This window comes from Pygocentrus nattereri, chromosome 14 (genome assembly GCF_015220715.1).
Source record: "Pygocentrus nattereri isolate fPygNat1 chromosome 14, fPygNat1.pri, whole genome shotgun sequence".
Taxonomy (NCBI): Eukaryota; Metazoa; Chordata; class Actinopteri; order Characiformes; family Serrasalmidae; genus Pygocentrus; species Pygocentrus nattereri.
This window is the reverse complement of record NC_051224.1, coordinates 41,568,496-41,585,773: the sequence shown is the minus strand read 5'-3', so window position 1 is coordinate 41,585,773 and position 17,278 is coordinate 41,568,496. Positions and strand designations below refer to the sequence as shown.

Below are 17,278 nucleotides of genomic sequence, written 5' to 3'. Positions count from 1 at the left end.
CTGTTCTGATATAGATACATAAATATCAACAAACAACAAACCCCCCAAATGCGTAAGGCCAGGTTTCTCTTCATTCTTTTTGAGCAGACAGGAGTGCATGTTACAGCTTGTTCCACCGCCGTGTAGGTGCCACTTTAGGTGCTACAGCTTGTTGCTGGTCATTTACACTCAATGGGGAAAAAATGAGCCAATCTGTTCACTGATTTAACTTCAGCTGCGATTTTGCAGTTTGGTGCACAGTGTTGGTGCTGAATCTGTTGTCAGGCTGTGTAGAGAATCAGACTCGCTTCACTCCTTTAATTATAGCCTCTCTTTACTGACCTTGACAGCCGCTTCCTCGCCTCTCCCTTACTGTCCACCTCAGACTCAGCCTCTCAGCTGATCGGGGTCAGGAGTTATGACACTGCTGCTGTTATCAGTCCTCGGTAGGCTGCATCGTTTGGCGCTAGCTGCAGAGAGAGGGTCCTCCATGGACCTCCGTTACTAACTTGCTAACGGCCTACAGCTTAAGGTTCTGTGTGGAACTCGCGCTTCTGAAATTTGATTACGCACTGCGTTCATCAGTCTTACACACACGCTGCATACCAAGGCTAGAGAAGCGCCTGTATGGAGTGAAGATTCACAACGTCAAGCATCAAAAAAGTTCAAACCATTTCAACCAATACATCTACACTGAAAACAGAGCTTTGACTGCAAGCTTTTTCTAACTGCATTTAAAACACACGATCTCCACCACCACCTCTTATTATCTTATTATCTTCTATAAAAACGATGAATCCTACAGCTCAAACCAACACAAACGATGATTCCTACAGCTAAAACCAGCACAAACGATGATTCCTACAGCTCAAACCATCACAAACGATGATTCCTACAGCTCAAACCATCACAAACGATGTATCCTACAGCTCAAACCATCACAAACGATGATTCCTACAGCTCAAACCAGCACAAACGATGATTCCTACAGCTCAAACCATCACAAACGATGATTCCTACAGCTCAAACCATCACAAACGATGATTCCTACAGCTCAAACCATCACAAACGATGATTCCTACAGCTCAAACCAACACAAACGATGATTCCTACAGCTCAAACCAGCACAAACGATGATTCCTACAGCTCAAACCATCACAAACGATGATTCCTACAGCTCAAACCAGCACAAACGATGATTCCTACAGCTCAAACCAGCACAAACGATGATTCCTACAGCTCAAACCAGCACAAACGATGAATCCTACAGCTCAAACCAGCACAAACGATGATTCCTACAGCTCAAACCAGCACAAACGATGAATCCTACAGCTCAAACCAGCACAAACGATGATTCCTACAGCTCAAACCATCACAAACGATGATTCCTACAGCTCAAACCAACACAAACGATGATTCCTACAGCTCAAACCAGCACAAACGATGATTCCTACAGCTCAAACCATCACAAACGATGATTCCTACAGCTCAAACCAGCACAAACGATGATTCCTACAGCTCAAACCAGCACAAACGATGATTCCTACAGCTCAAACCAGCACAAACGATGAATCCTACAGCTCAAACCAGCACAAACGATGATTCCTACAGCTCAAACCAGCACAAACGATGATTCCTACAGCTCAAACCAGCACAAACGATGATTCCTACAGCTCAAACCATCACAAACGATGATTCCTACAGCTCAAACCATCACAAACGATGATTCCTACAGCTCAAACCAGCACAAACGATGATTCCTACAGCTCAAACCGTCACAAACGATGATTCCTACAGCTCAAACCGTCACAAACGATGATTCCTACAGCTCAAACCAGCACAAACGATGATTCCTACAGCTCAAACCAGCACAAACGATGATTCCTACAGCTCAAACCAGCACAAACAATGATTCCTACAGCTCAAACCAGCACAAACGATGATTCCTACAGCTCAAACCAGCACAAACGATGAATCCTACAGCTCAAACCAGCACAAACAATGATTCCTACAGCTCAAACCATCACAAACGATGATTCCTACAGCTCAAACCAGCACAAACGATGATTCCTACAGCTCAAACCATCACAAACGATGATTCCTACAGCTCAAACCGTCACAAACGATGATTCCTACAGCTCAAACCATCAGAAACGATGATTCCTACAGCTCAAACCAGCACAAACGATGATTCCTACAGCTCAAACCATCACAAACGATGATTCCTACAGCTCAAACCAGCACAAACGATGATTCCTACAGCTCAAACCAGCACAAACGATGATTCCTACAGCTCAAACCAGCACAAACGATGATTCCTACAGCTCAAACCAGCACAAACGATGATTCCTACAGCTCAAACCGTCACAAACGATGATTCCTACAGCTCAAACCAACACAAACGATGATTCCTACAGCTCAAACCATCACAAACGATGATTCCTACAGCTCAAACCAGCACAAACGATGAATCCTACAGCTCAAACCATCACAAACGATGAATCCTACAGCTCAAACCATCACAAACGATGATTCCTACAGCTCAAACCAGCACAAACGATGATTCCTACAGCTCAAACCAGCACAAACGATGATTCCTACAGCTCAAACCAGCACAAACGATGAATCCTACAGCTCAAACCAGCACAAACGATGATTCCTACAGCTCAAACCAGCACAAACGATGATTCCTACAGCTCAAACCAGCACAAACGATGATTCCTACAGCTCAAACCAGCACAAACGATGAATCCTACAGCTCAAACCAGCACAAACGATGAATCCTACAGCTCAAACCATCACAAACGATGATTCCTACAGCTCAAACCAGCACAAACGATGATTCCTACAGCTCAAACCAGCACAAACGATGAATCCTACAGCTCAAACCAGCACAAACGATGAATCCTACAGCTCAAACCAGCACAAACGATGATTCCTACAGCTCAAATCAGCACAAACGATGAATCCTACAGCTCAAACCATCAGAAACGATGATTCCTACAGCTCAAACCATCACAAACGATGATTTCTACAGCTCAAACCAGCACAAATGATGATTCCTACAGCTCAAACCATCACAAACGATGATTCCTACAGCTCAAACCAGCACAAACAATGATTCCTACAGCTCAAACCAGCACAAACGATGAATCCTACAGCTCAAACCAGCACAAACGATGATTCCTACAGCTCAAACCAGCACAAACGATGAATCCTACAGCTCAAACCATCACAAACGATGATTCCTACAGCTCAAACCATCACAAACGATGATTCCTACAGCTCAAACCAGCACAAACGATGATTCCTACAGCTCAAACCAGCACAAACGATGATTCCTACAGCTCAAACCATCACAAACGATGATTCCTACAGCTCAAACCAGCACAAACGATGAATCCTACAGCTCAAACCATCACAAACGATGATTCCTACAGCTCAAACCAGCACAAACGATGATTCCTACAGCTCAAACCATCACAAACGATGATTCCTACAGCTCAAACCAGCACAAACGATGAATCCTACAGCTCAAACCAGCACAAACGATGATTCCTACAGCTCAAACCAGCACAAACGATGATTCCTACAGCTCAAACCATCACAAACGATGATTCCTACAGCTCAAACCAGCACAAACGATGATTCCTACAGCTCAAACCATCACAAACGATGATTCCTACAGCTCAAACCAGCACAAACAATGATTCCTACAGCTCAAACCAGCACAAACGATGAATCCTACAGCTCAAACCAGCACAAACGATGATTCCTACAGCTCAAACCAGCACAAACGATGAATCCTACAGCTCAAACCATCACAAACGATGATTCCTACAGCTCAAACCATCACAAACGATGATTCCTACAGCTCAAACCAGCACAAACGATGATTCCTACAGCTCAAACCATCACAAACGATGATTCCTACAGCTCAAACCAGCACAAACGATGATTCCTACAGCTCAAACCAGCACAAACGATGATTCCTACAGCTCAAACCAGCACAAACGATGATTCCTACAGCTCAAACCAGCACAAACGATGAATCCTACAGCTCAAACCAGCACAAACGATGATTCCTACAGCTCAAACCAGCACAAACGATGATTCCTACAGCTCAAACCAGCACAAATGAATGTATTTTTATTTTATTTCTGACCACATTGGGGGGCAGCTTGGCCCTGCGTTAATACATTTGAATAGACTCCTAGGTCATTCCAGTCCAATAAACTCTTAGATTAAAGTATTTGTCTTGCTTTGGGCAACAGCACCGACCCTTAAACATGATAATTACTGGGACTTTAGCAGTTCGTAGACATGTTGTTTCGTGTGGCTAAAATAATCATTTACAGTAATGTTTCATCTCATTTAGGCTTTGATGTGAGTCTGTAAGTTTGATGAGTGCTGATTAGAGTGATGCACTGGAGGGCTCTGGAGATCAGGAGCTTTTCAGCACATTGGAAATGAAAGCAGGGACAGACTGAAGGATGGAAACAGACCGATAATTAAGCTATTTACAAAACTGAGTATCTTTAATGCGGCGCAGTGGATCTACATGCAAAACTGACTTCAAACTAACCAGGAGCTCCCAACAAAACAAGTCTAAAAGCGTCCGAATATATTTTTATTCATTTATTGCACTGGTTCAGCTTCAAAACAGAGACAGAAAACAGTGCAGAGCAAACTAAACACAACTAATACATTTAATAATAAGGAATGGTAATATCTTTAGATGGTTGTTTGGTGTGAAATGGTCCAGACATCTTGGTGGTGATGGGAACCAGGCGTCGCCATGACTACAACACAGATATAGACACTTTATTTACCATCCAGAACCACCAGAGAACCTACATGAGTCTTCTGAGCTTATCTGGAATGTTGATGATGTAAAACAGTGGAAAATCTGGAATAATGAGTTTTCTTTGGGGACTATTTTGCCGCACAGCGCCCTGCATGTCTCCCTCCACCATGAATGGAGTTGAAGTTCTCTAAACTCTCATAAAACAGCGTCTCGGTCATCAGGCAGTGAATTCAGAACCAGTTCATGTAGGAACTTTCTGTGAGGAGCTTTTAGAGGGAGACGTCTGGTTCCCATCACCACCACTGGGAACGGTTCTGACTCGGTCAGTTTATCTAGAACAGAGCGTTTCACACCAAACCTCTTCATAACCGTTTAATTATAAAGAATTTGTTAAGAATCACTTCTCTCTATGTACTTCACTCATAACACAGGTTTCTATGACACCTGTAGGGCCTACCAAGGATAAAAGTCTAGTTGAGTGAGACCAGCTTGGACTGGTTTCCTGCTGCTGCCGTTTCACGCCAAACCACTCAGCCTTTTAATGATGCATGAATTTAGTGCCAGTGGTGGACTTCCCCTTCTTCAAGGCAGAGTTATGTATTAAAAATGTTGATAAATGTTATATCACTGCAGGTTCGTGCCAGCGGGTTCATTAGCTGCACTGTTTTGTTCCTATTTCCTAAAAAAAGACAGCAATAATTCATTTCCCGAACGCAGCGCTCAGGAGGAACCTTCTCACGCAGCTCCACCGCTGACTGTGGGTTGATTTTGCAACGCTGGTCTGTTTCGTTTGAACGTCATGAAAATGGTTATGACATTTGTTTTTTTTTTCTTCTTAGAAAAACTCGCCACAACTTCATCGACTAAGTACTTTCACTTACTAGTTTTATTTGCACATCTCGGGGTGAAAAGAGGAAACGAGCGTGTTTGAGCAAGTGTCCTGCAGAAGCTTTTTTTCTGTAAACAGACTTTGTTTTCTTCTGAAACGAAGGATTCGGTCCCACAACAGCTTTTCCAGTCTGCGCCGCAACACAGCCACAGTCTTAACTAGAACAAGGGACGGCATGAGACGCTCCTGTTACCACATCACCGGCCAAACTGACCACGTAAAACATCCCAGTGGCATTACATTATAATACAATGTCTAGAAAGAACTAAAACACACAGGAATCTTTATCAGCAGCATCAAAACAACCACTGCAGAAAAATGAAATGATCTCCAGCGCTTCACTAATTCTGTTACTGTGTTTCATATTACTCATTACATACTTACATTACTTATACCTAATAATTACTAAGGTCACAAGCAAATATGATCACAGCAGGACAGCTGTTTGCAAACGCTTGTTGTTGTTTATGTTCTGAGTGTAAATAAGTTACACATCCTCTACAGCAGGGGTACCAAACTCAACCACTAAACAGGCCGTATTAAACCATCTCTGCAGATCTGTAGGCCAGCTGTGTTTTTACTTTAGTTTTATTTACATTTTCCCACGACCCCCACTGGCCAATGTTTACTCAAATATATAATAATATTAAAATATTCAAATAATAGACTACATTAGCTGCAGATACTGTTAAACCTCTTTACACGTCCCCATGTACGGTAGGTTTTTTGAATCTGCTTATTTGTTTGAAGCAGACACCTGGCCTATTTTATTGATTATTATTATTATTTTATTTTATTTATTTATTTATTTTTTTTTATTATCTCATATGTTGTTGCTGGGAAGGGGACGGGAGCAGTGCATTCTGTGAAATGCAGTGCAGGTCATGGTGAAATGGCGAATGTGCCTTGGGCCTGACTTGCCTTGTGTTTGACATGTGACGCACTTCTGCACATTTACTGTTTATTTACTGAATTTAACAAAACATCATAAAATCATAAAATATGCCTTGTGCAAAAGTTATGGCACATTCTATATTTTATATATCACATAACTATATTTTCAATTTTGTTTTGCATTGAACACAACAAATAAATATTTAGACACTAAAAATAGCCATAAAAGTCTATATTTATATATCTGACCAATCATGACCTGGACCTGTAATGATCAGGGGTGCACACACATCACTGGGCCACAACTAGTGAAATAGCTCGTGGCTAGTGTGGCTAGTGTGGCTAGTGTGGGACTAACGTGTTGTGAATATGATGTTAGATTTGGACACTATAATTCCAATAGACTGAAAATGGAATATTAACATATTAATATACGGCACATTTTCAGCCAGGCTTTATTTTTGGTGTTTCGTACCTGTATCATATTGAATTCTGAATTTTGTGAGCACTCACTCGTGCACAAATCCACGCCACTAACTTACAGCATCAGTTTGTGAAAAGGCGCTAATTGAGCTCAGTAATCAGATTCAGTGTGATTTGAAACAGTGTGATTATGACTGGGTGGTGTATTAAAAGCGATAACGCTCCATCCTCAGTTTATAACCCCTCCAGGCTTTGTGCAGTGTGTGAACCAGCACCACCTGCTGGTGAACTACGTGCATGATGTGAAGGACATCCTGCAGCTGTACGAGCTTTCCACTGGGAAGTGGATCCGTGACCTGCCGCTGGACGTGGGAACGGTGGTGGGCCTGAGCTGCAAGAAGAAACATTCCGACTTCTTCTACAAGTTCACCTCCTTTACCTCCCCCGGTACACACTCCACACTGCCACACACTCACATACAGGAGTGCAGTACACACTACTGTATTTCAGTACACACTACTGTTATTCAGTACACACTACTGTATTCCAGTACACACTACTGTATTTCAGTACACACTACTGTATTTCAGTACACACTACTGTATTTGAGTACACGAGTACACACTACTGTATTTCAGTACACACTACTGTATTTCAGTACACACTACTGTTATTCAGTACACACTACTGTATTTCAGTACACACTACTGTATTTGAGTACACGAGTACACACTACTGTATTTCAGTACACACTACTGTATTTGAGTACACGAGTACACACTACTGTATTTCAGTACACACTACTGTATTTCAGTACACACTACTGTTATTCAGTACACCGTGCATATCTCCCTCATATCCCCACCTTTACCCACAGTCCATCTCCCCCCACTGGCCAGTCTGGTCAGTCACATGCTGTCCAGTGTTTTCCACGCTCTGGCTGCTGCTCTGCCTGTTCTCTGACAGGCGTGTGTTGCGCGTCTCCTGCTTGAATCCATCCTGACATGATTCTGTATTTACAGGCTGTAGCCGTGTAAGAAACGCTGTGTCTCTCTGCAGGAATCATCTACCACTTTGATCTGAGCGAGCCCAACGCCGAGCCCACCGTTTTCAGACAGGTGGAGGTGAAGGGGGTTCACGCCTCAGACTACCAGACCAGCCAGGTATGACTGCACGTGCACGCACCTGTCCGGCCTCACCGTTTATATTAGAGAACGCCTCTGTGGGTGGAGCCTGGCTAAAGGGTTCTTTAGTAAACACAGTGGTTTTGTATAGAACCATGAACACTCACAGACCCGCTTGCACACTTCAGGGTTTCTTTGCACAGTGAAATAGAGAATGGAGAATGTGTTTTATGTGGTTCTATATAGCACCAAAAAGGGCTCTGCTATCGTTACGAGCTTGACATCCCAACAACAGCAGAACCCTTCTTGGTGCTTTATAGAACCCTGTTCAGAAAGTTTCAATATAGGACAATATACAACACATTCTCCATCAATGCAAATGGTTCTACACTCTTTTAAAAATAAAGGGTTCTTCAAGGGTTCTTTAGTAAAGACAATGGTTCTGTATAAACCCTTGCACACTCAAAGAACCATTCGCATGCTTTGCATGGTGAAATGGAGAATGTGTTGTTTGTGGTTTTGTATAGGTTCTCCTATTTTTACAATGTTAAGCTTGTATACAGTAGAAGAACCTTTTTGAGGTTCTCCATCAGTCTGTAGGACCATTTCGCAATTGAACCAATGCACAGTGCTTTGAGTGTTCATGGCTCCATATAGAACTATTTTCTGTACTAACGAACCCGTAAAGAAGATAAGAAAGGCCATAAGAGGCCGGATTAAGCCTGTCACACTCCAGCCTGAGCCAACATTCCCTGAAAAAGTGCCATACATGTCATACCTCAGTGTAATTACTGATTACTTGGAAGTGTTTGAACTGGTCTCTATTCCTCACGCTTTATTGAGTTTGGCACATCAACATCAGGACACTTGTGCCAACATCAGGCTGATACTGTTCATTAGAAAAAGCTCTTATAACAATAATACACAAGCTGATAGGCCAGTAAACAAATGATGAACGGCGAGCCGTTGGTGTGCATTGCAGGTGTTCTACCCCAGTAAGGACGGCACTAAGATTCCCATGTTCCTGGTTCATGCACGCGACATACGGAAGGACAGCTCCCACCCGATCTTCCTCTACGGATACGGAGGCTTCGAGAACGCCATACAGCCATACTACAAGTGAGGGTCACACAGTGGACGCTGTGGTCACCGTAAAGATGCAGAGATGCGTTTTAGAATTGATTATAATAATGTTGAATAACACGTGAACCCATTTTAACACCAACGTCTAATTAGACCTGTTTTAAAATGTGAACAGCAGAAGACTTTGCCTGTGTTCCAGCTCTTTGTCTATATATAATATATTTGTATATATATATAATGTATATAGAGTACTGTTATGTGTGTAGTGTATTGTCAGAATGTTAAAGCTCTGTGTGTGTGTGTATATGTGTGAATGTCTGTGTGTGTGTGTGTGTGTGTGTGTGTGTGTGTGTGTGTGTGTGTGTGTGTGTGTGTGTGTGTGAGCAGCACGGCAAACCTGCTCTTCGTGCGGCACCTGGGGGGAATCCTGGCCGTGGCCAACATCAGAGGAGGCGGAGAGTACGGACAGACCTGGCACAAAGGTACAACCACTGACCACTTCATCAGCCAATGCCCTTTTATTGGACCTCGAGAGGGAGGGTCACAGATAAAAGGCTCAGATCAAAAAAGACCCACGAGGCTCAGAGGAGCCATCAGAAACCACAAGTCAGCTCACCTGCAGCTGACCGGTCCAGAGCCAGAGGAGGACATCACAGCACATCAGTCAGAACATTCAGAGATCTTCATAAAGAGACAGAGAGAGAGTGACAGAGAAAGAGAAAGAGAGAGACAGAGAAAGAGAGAGAGAGAGAGACAGAGAAAGAGAAAGAGAGAGACAGAGAAAGAGAGAGAGAGAGAGACAGAGAAAGAGAAAGAGAGAGAGATAGAGAGAGACAGAGAGACACAGAGAGAGAGAGAGACAGAGAGAGAGAGACAGAATGAAATAAAAACAGGTGGAAAAGAAAGGAGGGAGGAAAAAGAGAAAGGAAGAAAAGCAAGAGAGTAAAAAGGGAAGGAGAAAGAAAGTAAAAATGCTCCTCGTTTGTTTTTATTAAATACAAGCTTTCTAATTATAAATAACATGATCAGCATTACACTTTGAGTGAAACATGGAATTTTTAAAATGTTGTGCATCAATTTAAGAAAAAGATTTTTTTAAAACGAACCACTAAGATAGAAATAAAACCCCAAAACTAATCAGACTTTTTTTGTTCAAATTTGTTTAAATTTAAATTGTGACCTAAAATTAGTGCAGAATCCTTAAAGTTTCCTCTTTATTTTACTCCTCACAACTTTTTTCTTTCGAAAGTCTGAAACGTTCTGTCGTTTATTTCCTGCTTTAATGTCTGGATTTGACTTCGACTTTAAAGGCTTCAAAACTGGTCAGCCCACTTCAGGACAATGCGTGTGTGATGTTGTATATAATATTAAATTCTTAAATTTAGTAATTTAATGACTAATCCGATGTTTATTATAATAATTATAAAATACAGTTGAGACCACATTGAAAATCTTTTTTACTGTGGCCTCTGCTGTATTTTATTATTATTATATAAACATCATATTTATCACTAAATTACTAAAAACACTGTTTGATATAAAAATATAAAACATACAATATATATATATATATATATTTAAAACATGCAAACAATTTATGTTTATTCTTCATTTTTATTTTATTTTTGTATTTATATATTTTTTAGCTTGGATTGTGGCCAGTTGGGGTCATGACGAAATGTTAAGTAAAAGTAAAATCGATGTACCATTCCGATTGCAAAAATTGCCAGACAAAAAAAAAAAAAAAAAAAAAAAGTAAAATCGCTGTTTTAAAGTGGTCCTTTCAGTGATTGGCGCCCCTGTCCTGAGGTCCACCCACCAAATTTCAAGCCTTTTAACAAATCCAGACGTTCAGGTGTTTAAAGCAGGATTCTGGTGTGGCTGCTGGTGTAAGTGCCCCCCCTGCTGGCTTAGCCGTGTCAGCGCAGCTGCCTAGTTTAAAACTGATCGACTCAAAATTGTCAGTTATTAAAATAAACAACAGCACATTTTCACACCAGCCAGGTGCTCGAGAACTGTAGTCTCTCTACTCCAGAAGCTGCTGGAACGCTGGGGTCATTTCACATCACCTCACCTGAGGCCTGTGAGGTCACGCCATGGATTTCTGTGAAAAATAATAATAATAATAATTCCTCCATGAAGTTCTTAATCACATCCTAAATACTGAGTTACCTGCTTACAGAATGACAGAACTGAGCAAAATGATGAACAGGAATAATATTTTGAGTTTGCTCATTTATTTTTTGTCCTTTATACCTTTTACCACTATTCATGTAACAGTACACTATTACATGCTGTTACACATCACAGTTGTGAGAAGAAAACCTCCTGTCTCCGTGCATGTCGTTCTTCAGAGTTTGACATAGTTTGAAAATGCCTGCCTCTCTGCGTTGTGTGTACATTTCACGATGAACAGACTAAAAGAAACAGCCCAAAATGACTTGGAAAACATTCTGGTTCCACTGACTTCCATTAAAAGTGAAGTGGGAGCTCTGGAGATACGAGGTTCCCTCCCGACAACACGACAAGTGCACTGTTTTACTTAAAATCTACCATTACTTACAGTATGTTATTAGATGCATAGTGCACAGTATACTACAGTATACTGTTAGATATACAGGGCACTGTTGCACGTGTAGTGCGCTGTTACCAATTGAATGTATTGTTACATAAATTATATCCACATTGTGACACTATGTAACAATGCCCTATATATTACATACTTTACATGTACAGTGAACGGTTTAATGTATATATATATAATGTATATAGAGTACTGTTATGTGTGTAGTGTATTGTCAGAATGTTAAAGCTCTGTGTGTGTGTGTGTGTGTGTGTGTGTGTGTGTGTGTGTGTGTGTGTGTGTGTGTGTGTGTGTGTGTGTGTGTGTGTTGTAGCGGGCACTCTGGGGAATAAGCAGAATTGCTTCGATGATTTCCAGAGTGCGGCGGAGTATCTGATCCGGGAGGGCTACACCACCCCCAGCCGTATAGCCATCAATGGAGCCTCTAACGGGGGGTTACTCGTGGGTGAGTTAGAGCACACAAACGTTCCGACTTACAACTTTCCCGATGGAAATCTGAAAATTAACAGACGTTATCATTTATAAAAGAGAAATGAAAAGCGAGCGTTAGAGGAGATTCACCCAACGACGCTAACAACACCAACCGGGAATGACAGCTAAGAGAATGGTGAAAAATCAATGGTTTAAAATGTGTTTACTTAGATCATAAACACTTTATAAACCATTTATAAGCCGTTATAACGCTAATAAAAAGGTGAGCTCATACATCCGATGAGTATGAATGCATGATGAAGTCAGCAGTTTAATCCTCATTTTCTGATGCTCGTCTAGTCGTGAACTCACGCTCTTTTATACGTTTAAACCTTTTGCTTCGTCTTCTCCATCATTCAGCATTAAACTACCAGCTTCCTCACATATTCACACTCATCAGATACAACAGCTCACCGTTTTCTTCTATGTGTTATAACTGCTTGATAAATGATTTTGAAACTGTTTATGACCTAAATAATAACTGTTAATAAACATATATTAAACATTCATAAGCCGTTTATAAAGGTAGTCTTATTCTAAAGTGGTACCACATACACAGATCAGCCATAACATTACAGCCACCTCCTTGTTTCTACGCTCACTGTCTACTGTATCAGCTCCACTGACCGTATAGTTTCACCCTGTAGTTCTACAGTTACGACTATTTTGGGGACTATTTTGCCGCACAGCGCCCTGCATGTCTCCCTCCACCATGAATGGAGTTGAAGTTCTCTAAACTCTCATAAAACAGCGTCTCAGTCATCAGGCAGTGAATTCAGAACCAGTTCATGTAGGAACTTTCTGTAGGAGCTTTTAGAGGGACGTCTGGTTCCCATCACCACCACTGGGAACGGCTCTGACTGTCTAGAACGGAGCGTTTCACACCAAACCGCTCTGTCAACCTTTTGATTATGCAGTTTTGAAAAATCTGAACTCTACTCATAACACAGATGAAAACCACCCACGTTATTTCTGAGACACCTGTAGGACCTGCTAAGGGTAAAAGGCCTAGTTGAGTGATTTAGTTTGGACTGACTTCCTGCTGCCACGTTCATATTCCTCACATCTGACTCACTTCTGCCGCAAACACAACCACAAACAGCACAGCCGGCATCTTCTCACCACGTCCATCAGCACAGCAGGTCCCTCAAAGCTGCATGTGTGTCCAGCCCAATATCATCACTCATTAGAGTCGCCTCAGTCAGCGAGCAGTCAGTCGGCCTGTTCGCCTCACAGCAGATTAAACAGCAGAGTCGGCCGTTAGACAGCAGCCACTCCCACCATATGGCACCTTCAGTGTCTGTGCCAGTCAGAATCAGCCATGCAAATTAAAATAGCATGAAATTATTTTATGTTTAACAAGACGGTTAATATCTGCACCAGCACAACAAAGTGGGGACTTGTGTAGTGTCTTCTGAGATTACTTACCAGCTGGACATGGTCTCACGTACTGCCAGTAGAAACACCTTTATGTCCATTAGGAAACCAACAAATGCATCTATACTCAGCTCCAGAACACTGTGATATCAACCCATCAGGAAAGTACAGAATACCATTACTGACTGCTGGATGCCACCAGGAACCCGTAGAACTTTTAATGGTTTTTATGATTGTTTCAGCACAGTGTCCGTTATTTTAAGCCTACTTGCTGCTTACGTTTGATTGGCTTCCCTGACATTAGCAAACATCCAGGATGCTGACAGAGGATGCTGACAGCTGCACAGTGCAAAATCATTAAAGTCTTTATAGAAAAGTCTGTTCACTCGACGGTGTCACGGTTTCCCTTCGGCCCTGCGTCCGTTTCTTGCTCCGTGTTGTAGGCATGTCCTTTCTGCCATGTGCTTGTGTTTTTGTTTGGGTTCTTGTGCTCCACCTTTTCCCCGCCTTCCCCATTAGTATCTTCACCCGTCTGTAGTCTGTCTCCTCCCTCTCCCAGGTGTTCCCCATTTGTTGTAACCTTTATCTAGTCCTTTGTTTCAGCCGGTGTCTGTCTGGTCTACTCGTCACTCGTCTCTCTGTCTGATGTAGTTGATCTTTCACTGCGTGGTGTTTGTTTACTCTGTGTGTCTCTAAGTTTAAGCCCAGTAGTGAGTTACTTTGTATTTTTAAAATATAGTTTAGAATATAGTATAGAGCTGAGCAGAAGCCTATAGACGCGTCACTGCTGCCATGTAGGATGACTGTGTTAATGTACACGTTAAAGTACAGGCATGTATGTTTCAGCTGCATGTGTGAACCAGCGTCCGGACCTGTTTGGCTGCGCCGTGGCTGAGGTGGGGGTGATGGACATGCTCAAGTTCCACAAGTTCACCATCGGCCACGCCTGGACAACCGACTATGGCTGTGCGGATGACCCTGAGCAGTTCAAATATCTCATCAAGTACAAACAAACCTCTTTCATGACCTCTAAAGCACTGTGGCTCTGTACTGAGACTTTATGGCCAGCTGTGTATTTAAACAGGAGTTACTCATTTTTACCAGTAAAGCAGGTATTTAAAAAAATACTTTGTGTGCAATTACATATTTCTACCAGAGAGGGCTCCAAATCCACAGATCCTATATAGTGTTGCTTTAAAACTACATATCACTGCTGTCAGATGTGTATCTCCGTGTATCTCCAAACTGAGAAGTTTACAGGAGAAGGAAAAACATACTGTACTTTTAATGTAAGTCAGACTTTTTTTCCAAGCAATTTTGGATCATTTCTGTTGGTGCCTTCATCATAAAATTTACTCACAATATATAGGACCATGGGTACTTTCAAATTATGCCAGAAACTTAAAAACGACAAAAATGGAAATACAAGGTTTGTTCTGAAAGCAGTGATATACTGCAGTTCTATTAATTTTGTGGTTATGTTACTAAATACTATTGTTAATTATCAGTGCATTGATGAAAGTACACAAACAACTATTATTGCTGCTGTGGACAAACAGCTGGTTTATTTTCTCTACTGTCCTTCGCTGTCCTTGTGTCAGAGGTGCATGCATCACAGTGTATATGACACAGAAGAGAACCTAAGTTCTGCTCCTCTCTCTACACATCTGTGATGAAAGAAATGACGACAAAGCTGATTTTCTCTTTCAATGATTAATAACTACCATTCGTCAAACTCCTGCAGGTACTCCCCCCTCCATAACCTCCCGCCGGCCGGCAGCGAGGGTCCCCCGTTTCCGGCTATGCTGATGCTGACAGCGGACCATGATGACCGCGTGGTTCCTCTGCACACTCTGAAGTACACGGCCACCCTGCAGCACAGCATGGGCCGCAGACCTGGACAGAAACAGCCTCTGATGGTTCGGGTGGACACGCGCAGCGGCCACGGAGCCGGAAAGCCCACCACCAAGGCCATCCTGGAGGACACGCACATCTTCTCCTTCATAGCCCAGACCCTCGGCCTCAGCTGGAAGGAGTGAGAGCAGGAGTGAGGGATGAAAGGTCAGGAAAGAGGAGGTGGAGAGGGAGGTTAAAGGGTGTGGGATCTGGGAAAGTTCTGTAGTGAGACGTTCTAAAGAAGCTCTTGAGTATTTAGTGGTTTTATTAATCAGCTTTGTCTGAGTCAGCGCTGATCTACATCACCGCCGTTACGATCGCGTTCAGGAACGCTTAAAATCAGAACCTCATCAGAATTTTCAGAAAAGGATTTTAAAAGATACTGTAACAGATTCTGTAACTCCTTATGTCTTTTTCACATTATTTTAAAACCACACAATAAACAATGCATTCTTACAGTGTATGTTTCTGTTCCTTACCGTGCAGCAACTACATGAGCCTAATTTACTATTACAGCACCGTTATCACTGTCCGTCCTTCCGTCCGTCCATCCATCGTCTGTTCATCCATTATCCATCGATTTGTCCATCTAGCCATGTAGCCATCCATTTATCTGTCCATTTATCCACTCATTCCACCATTTACCCATCTCCCATTTATCTGTCCATCCACCTGTCCATCTAGCCATCTATCGACTTATCCATCTATCCATCCATCCATCCATCTTTCTTCCCATCCATTTATCCATCTGTCTGTCCATCCAGCTGTCAGTCTATGCAGCCGTCCGTCTGTCCATCTACCCATTGTTCCATCTATTTATCTTCAAATTTATCCATCCTTCTTTCTATTGATCCACCTGTGTATTCATTCATCTATCCACCCACCTTTCTATCTGTCCATCTAGCATCCATCTATCCACCTGTCTGCCCATCTATCCACCTGTCTGCCCATTGATCTACCTGTCTGTCTTTCCATCCATCCATTCAGATCTTCCTATGTATGTGGAACACTGCAATGTTGAAACGTACCATTAAGGGGCAGCATAGCACTGCATCCATCCCTGCCATCCCCACCGCTCCGTCCTCCCGGCCATCCCTGCCACTCTCCGTCCTTCAACCCTGCATGCCACTCCGGGTAATCCAGAACATCAGTCCATAGCACATTAGGGTCAGTGAGTGCAGCCATGTGGACCGTAATGCAGCGAGGGCCTGAGCTGATTACAGACAGTTTAGATTGGGTTCCTTTGGTCAGATGTGTGTGTGTGTGTGTGTGTGTGTGGGTGGGGGGGGTCTGGGGGCTGCAGAGGTCAGAATTGCAGTGGAGAAGGCATGGGGGGGCGAGGGATGTGGTGGGGGAGGTTAAGAGGATAGCAGGGTTAAAGTTGGAGCAGAGAGAGCTGAAGGAGAGAGGGACTGCGTGGTGGGGGGCGGGGGGGGGGGGGGGGGGGTGTTAAGGATTGGGGATGTAATATATTAGATTTTTGTGTGGGGCTCTACGTCACACATGGAGGTCACTGAGAGTTGAATGAGGAATTGTACAACAATCGGTGAGAAGTGAACGATGAAGCTCTGTTTCCCAGAAACAGCCTGAATAGAGGGACTCTTGGATTAAAGGGGAGTTTTGATTCAGACTCACATATAATACATAATAACGTTTATGACTGTGGATATGACTGCATTATAGAGAACGGCTATCGGACTATCACCGCTGCTCTAGAGTCCAGTGGCGGCGCTTTACTCCACTGCATTCCA

The 17,278-nt window shown here is 42.7% G+C and overlaps 1 protein-coding gene across 1 annotated transcript in view; it reads left to right on the top strand.

Moving 5' to 3' along the window:
- LOC108412590 (prolyl endopeptidase-like) overlaps window positions 1-15,990 on the top strand; it is a 28,390-nt gene extending 12,400 nt beyond the window's left edge. The window contains exons 9-15 of the mRNA XM_037545018.1: window positions 7,242-7,439; window positions 8,052-8,155; window positions 9,099-9,235; window positions 9,587-9,681; window positions 12,097-12,228; window positions 14,478-14,634; window positions 15,376-15,990. Coding sequence (XP_037400915.1) covers window positions 7,242-7,439; window positions 8,052-8,155; window positions 9,099-9,235; window positions 9,587-9,681; window positions 12,097-12,228; window positions 14,478-14,634; window positions 15,376-15,670 — 1,118 coding nt within the window. The 3' untranslated portion in view covers window positions 15,671-15,990. The remainder of the gene's footprint in view (window positions 1-7,241; window positions 7,440-8,051; window positions 8,156-9,098; window positions 9,236-9,586; window positions 9,682-12,096; window positions 12,229-14,477; window positions 14,635-15,375) is intronic.
- Window positions 15,991-17,278: the final 1,288 nt, after the last annotated feature.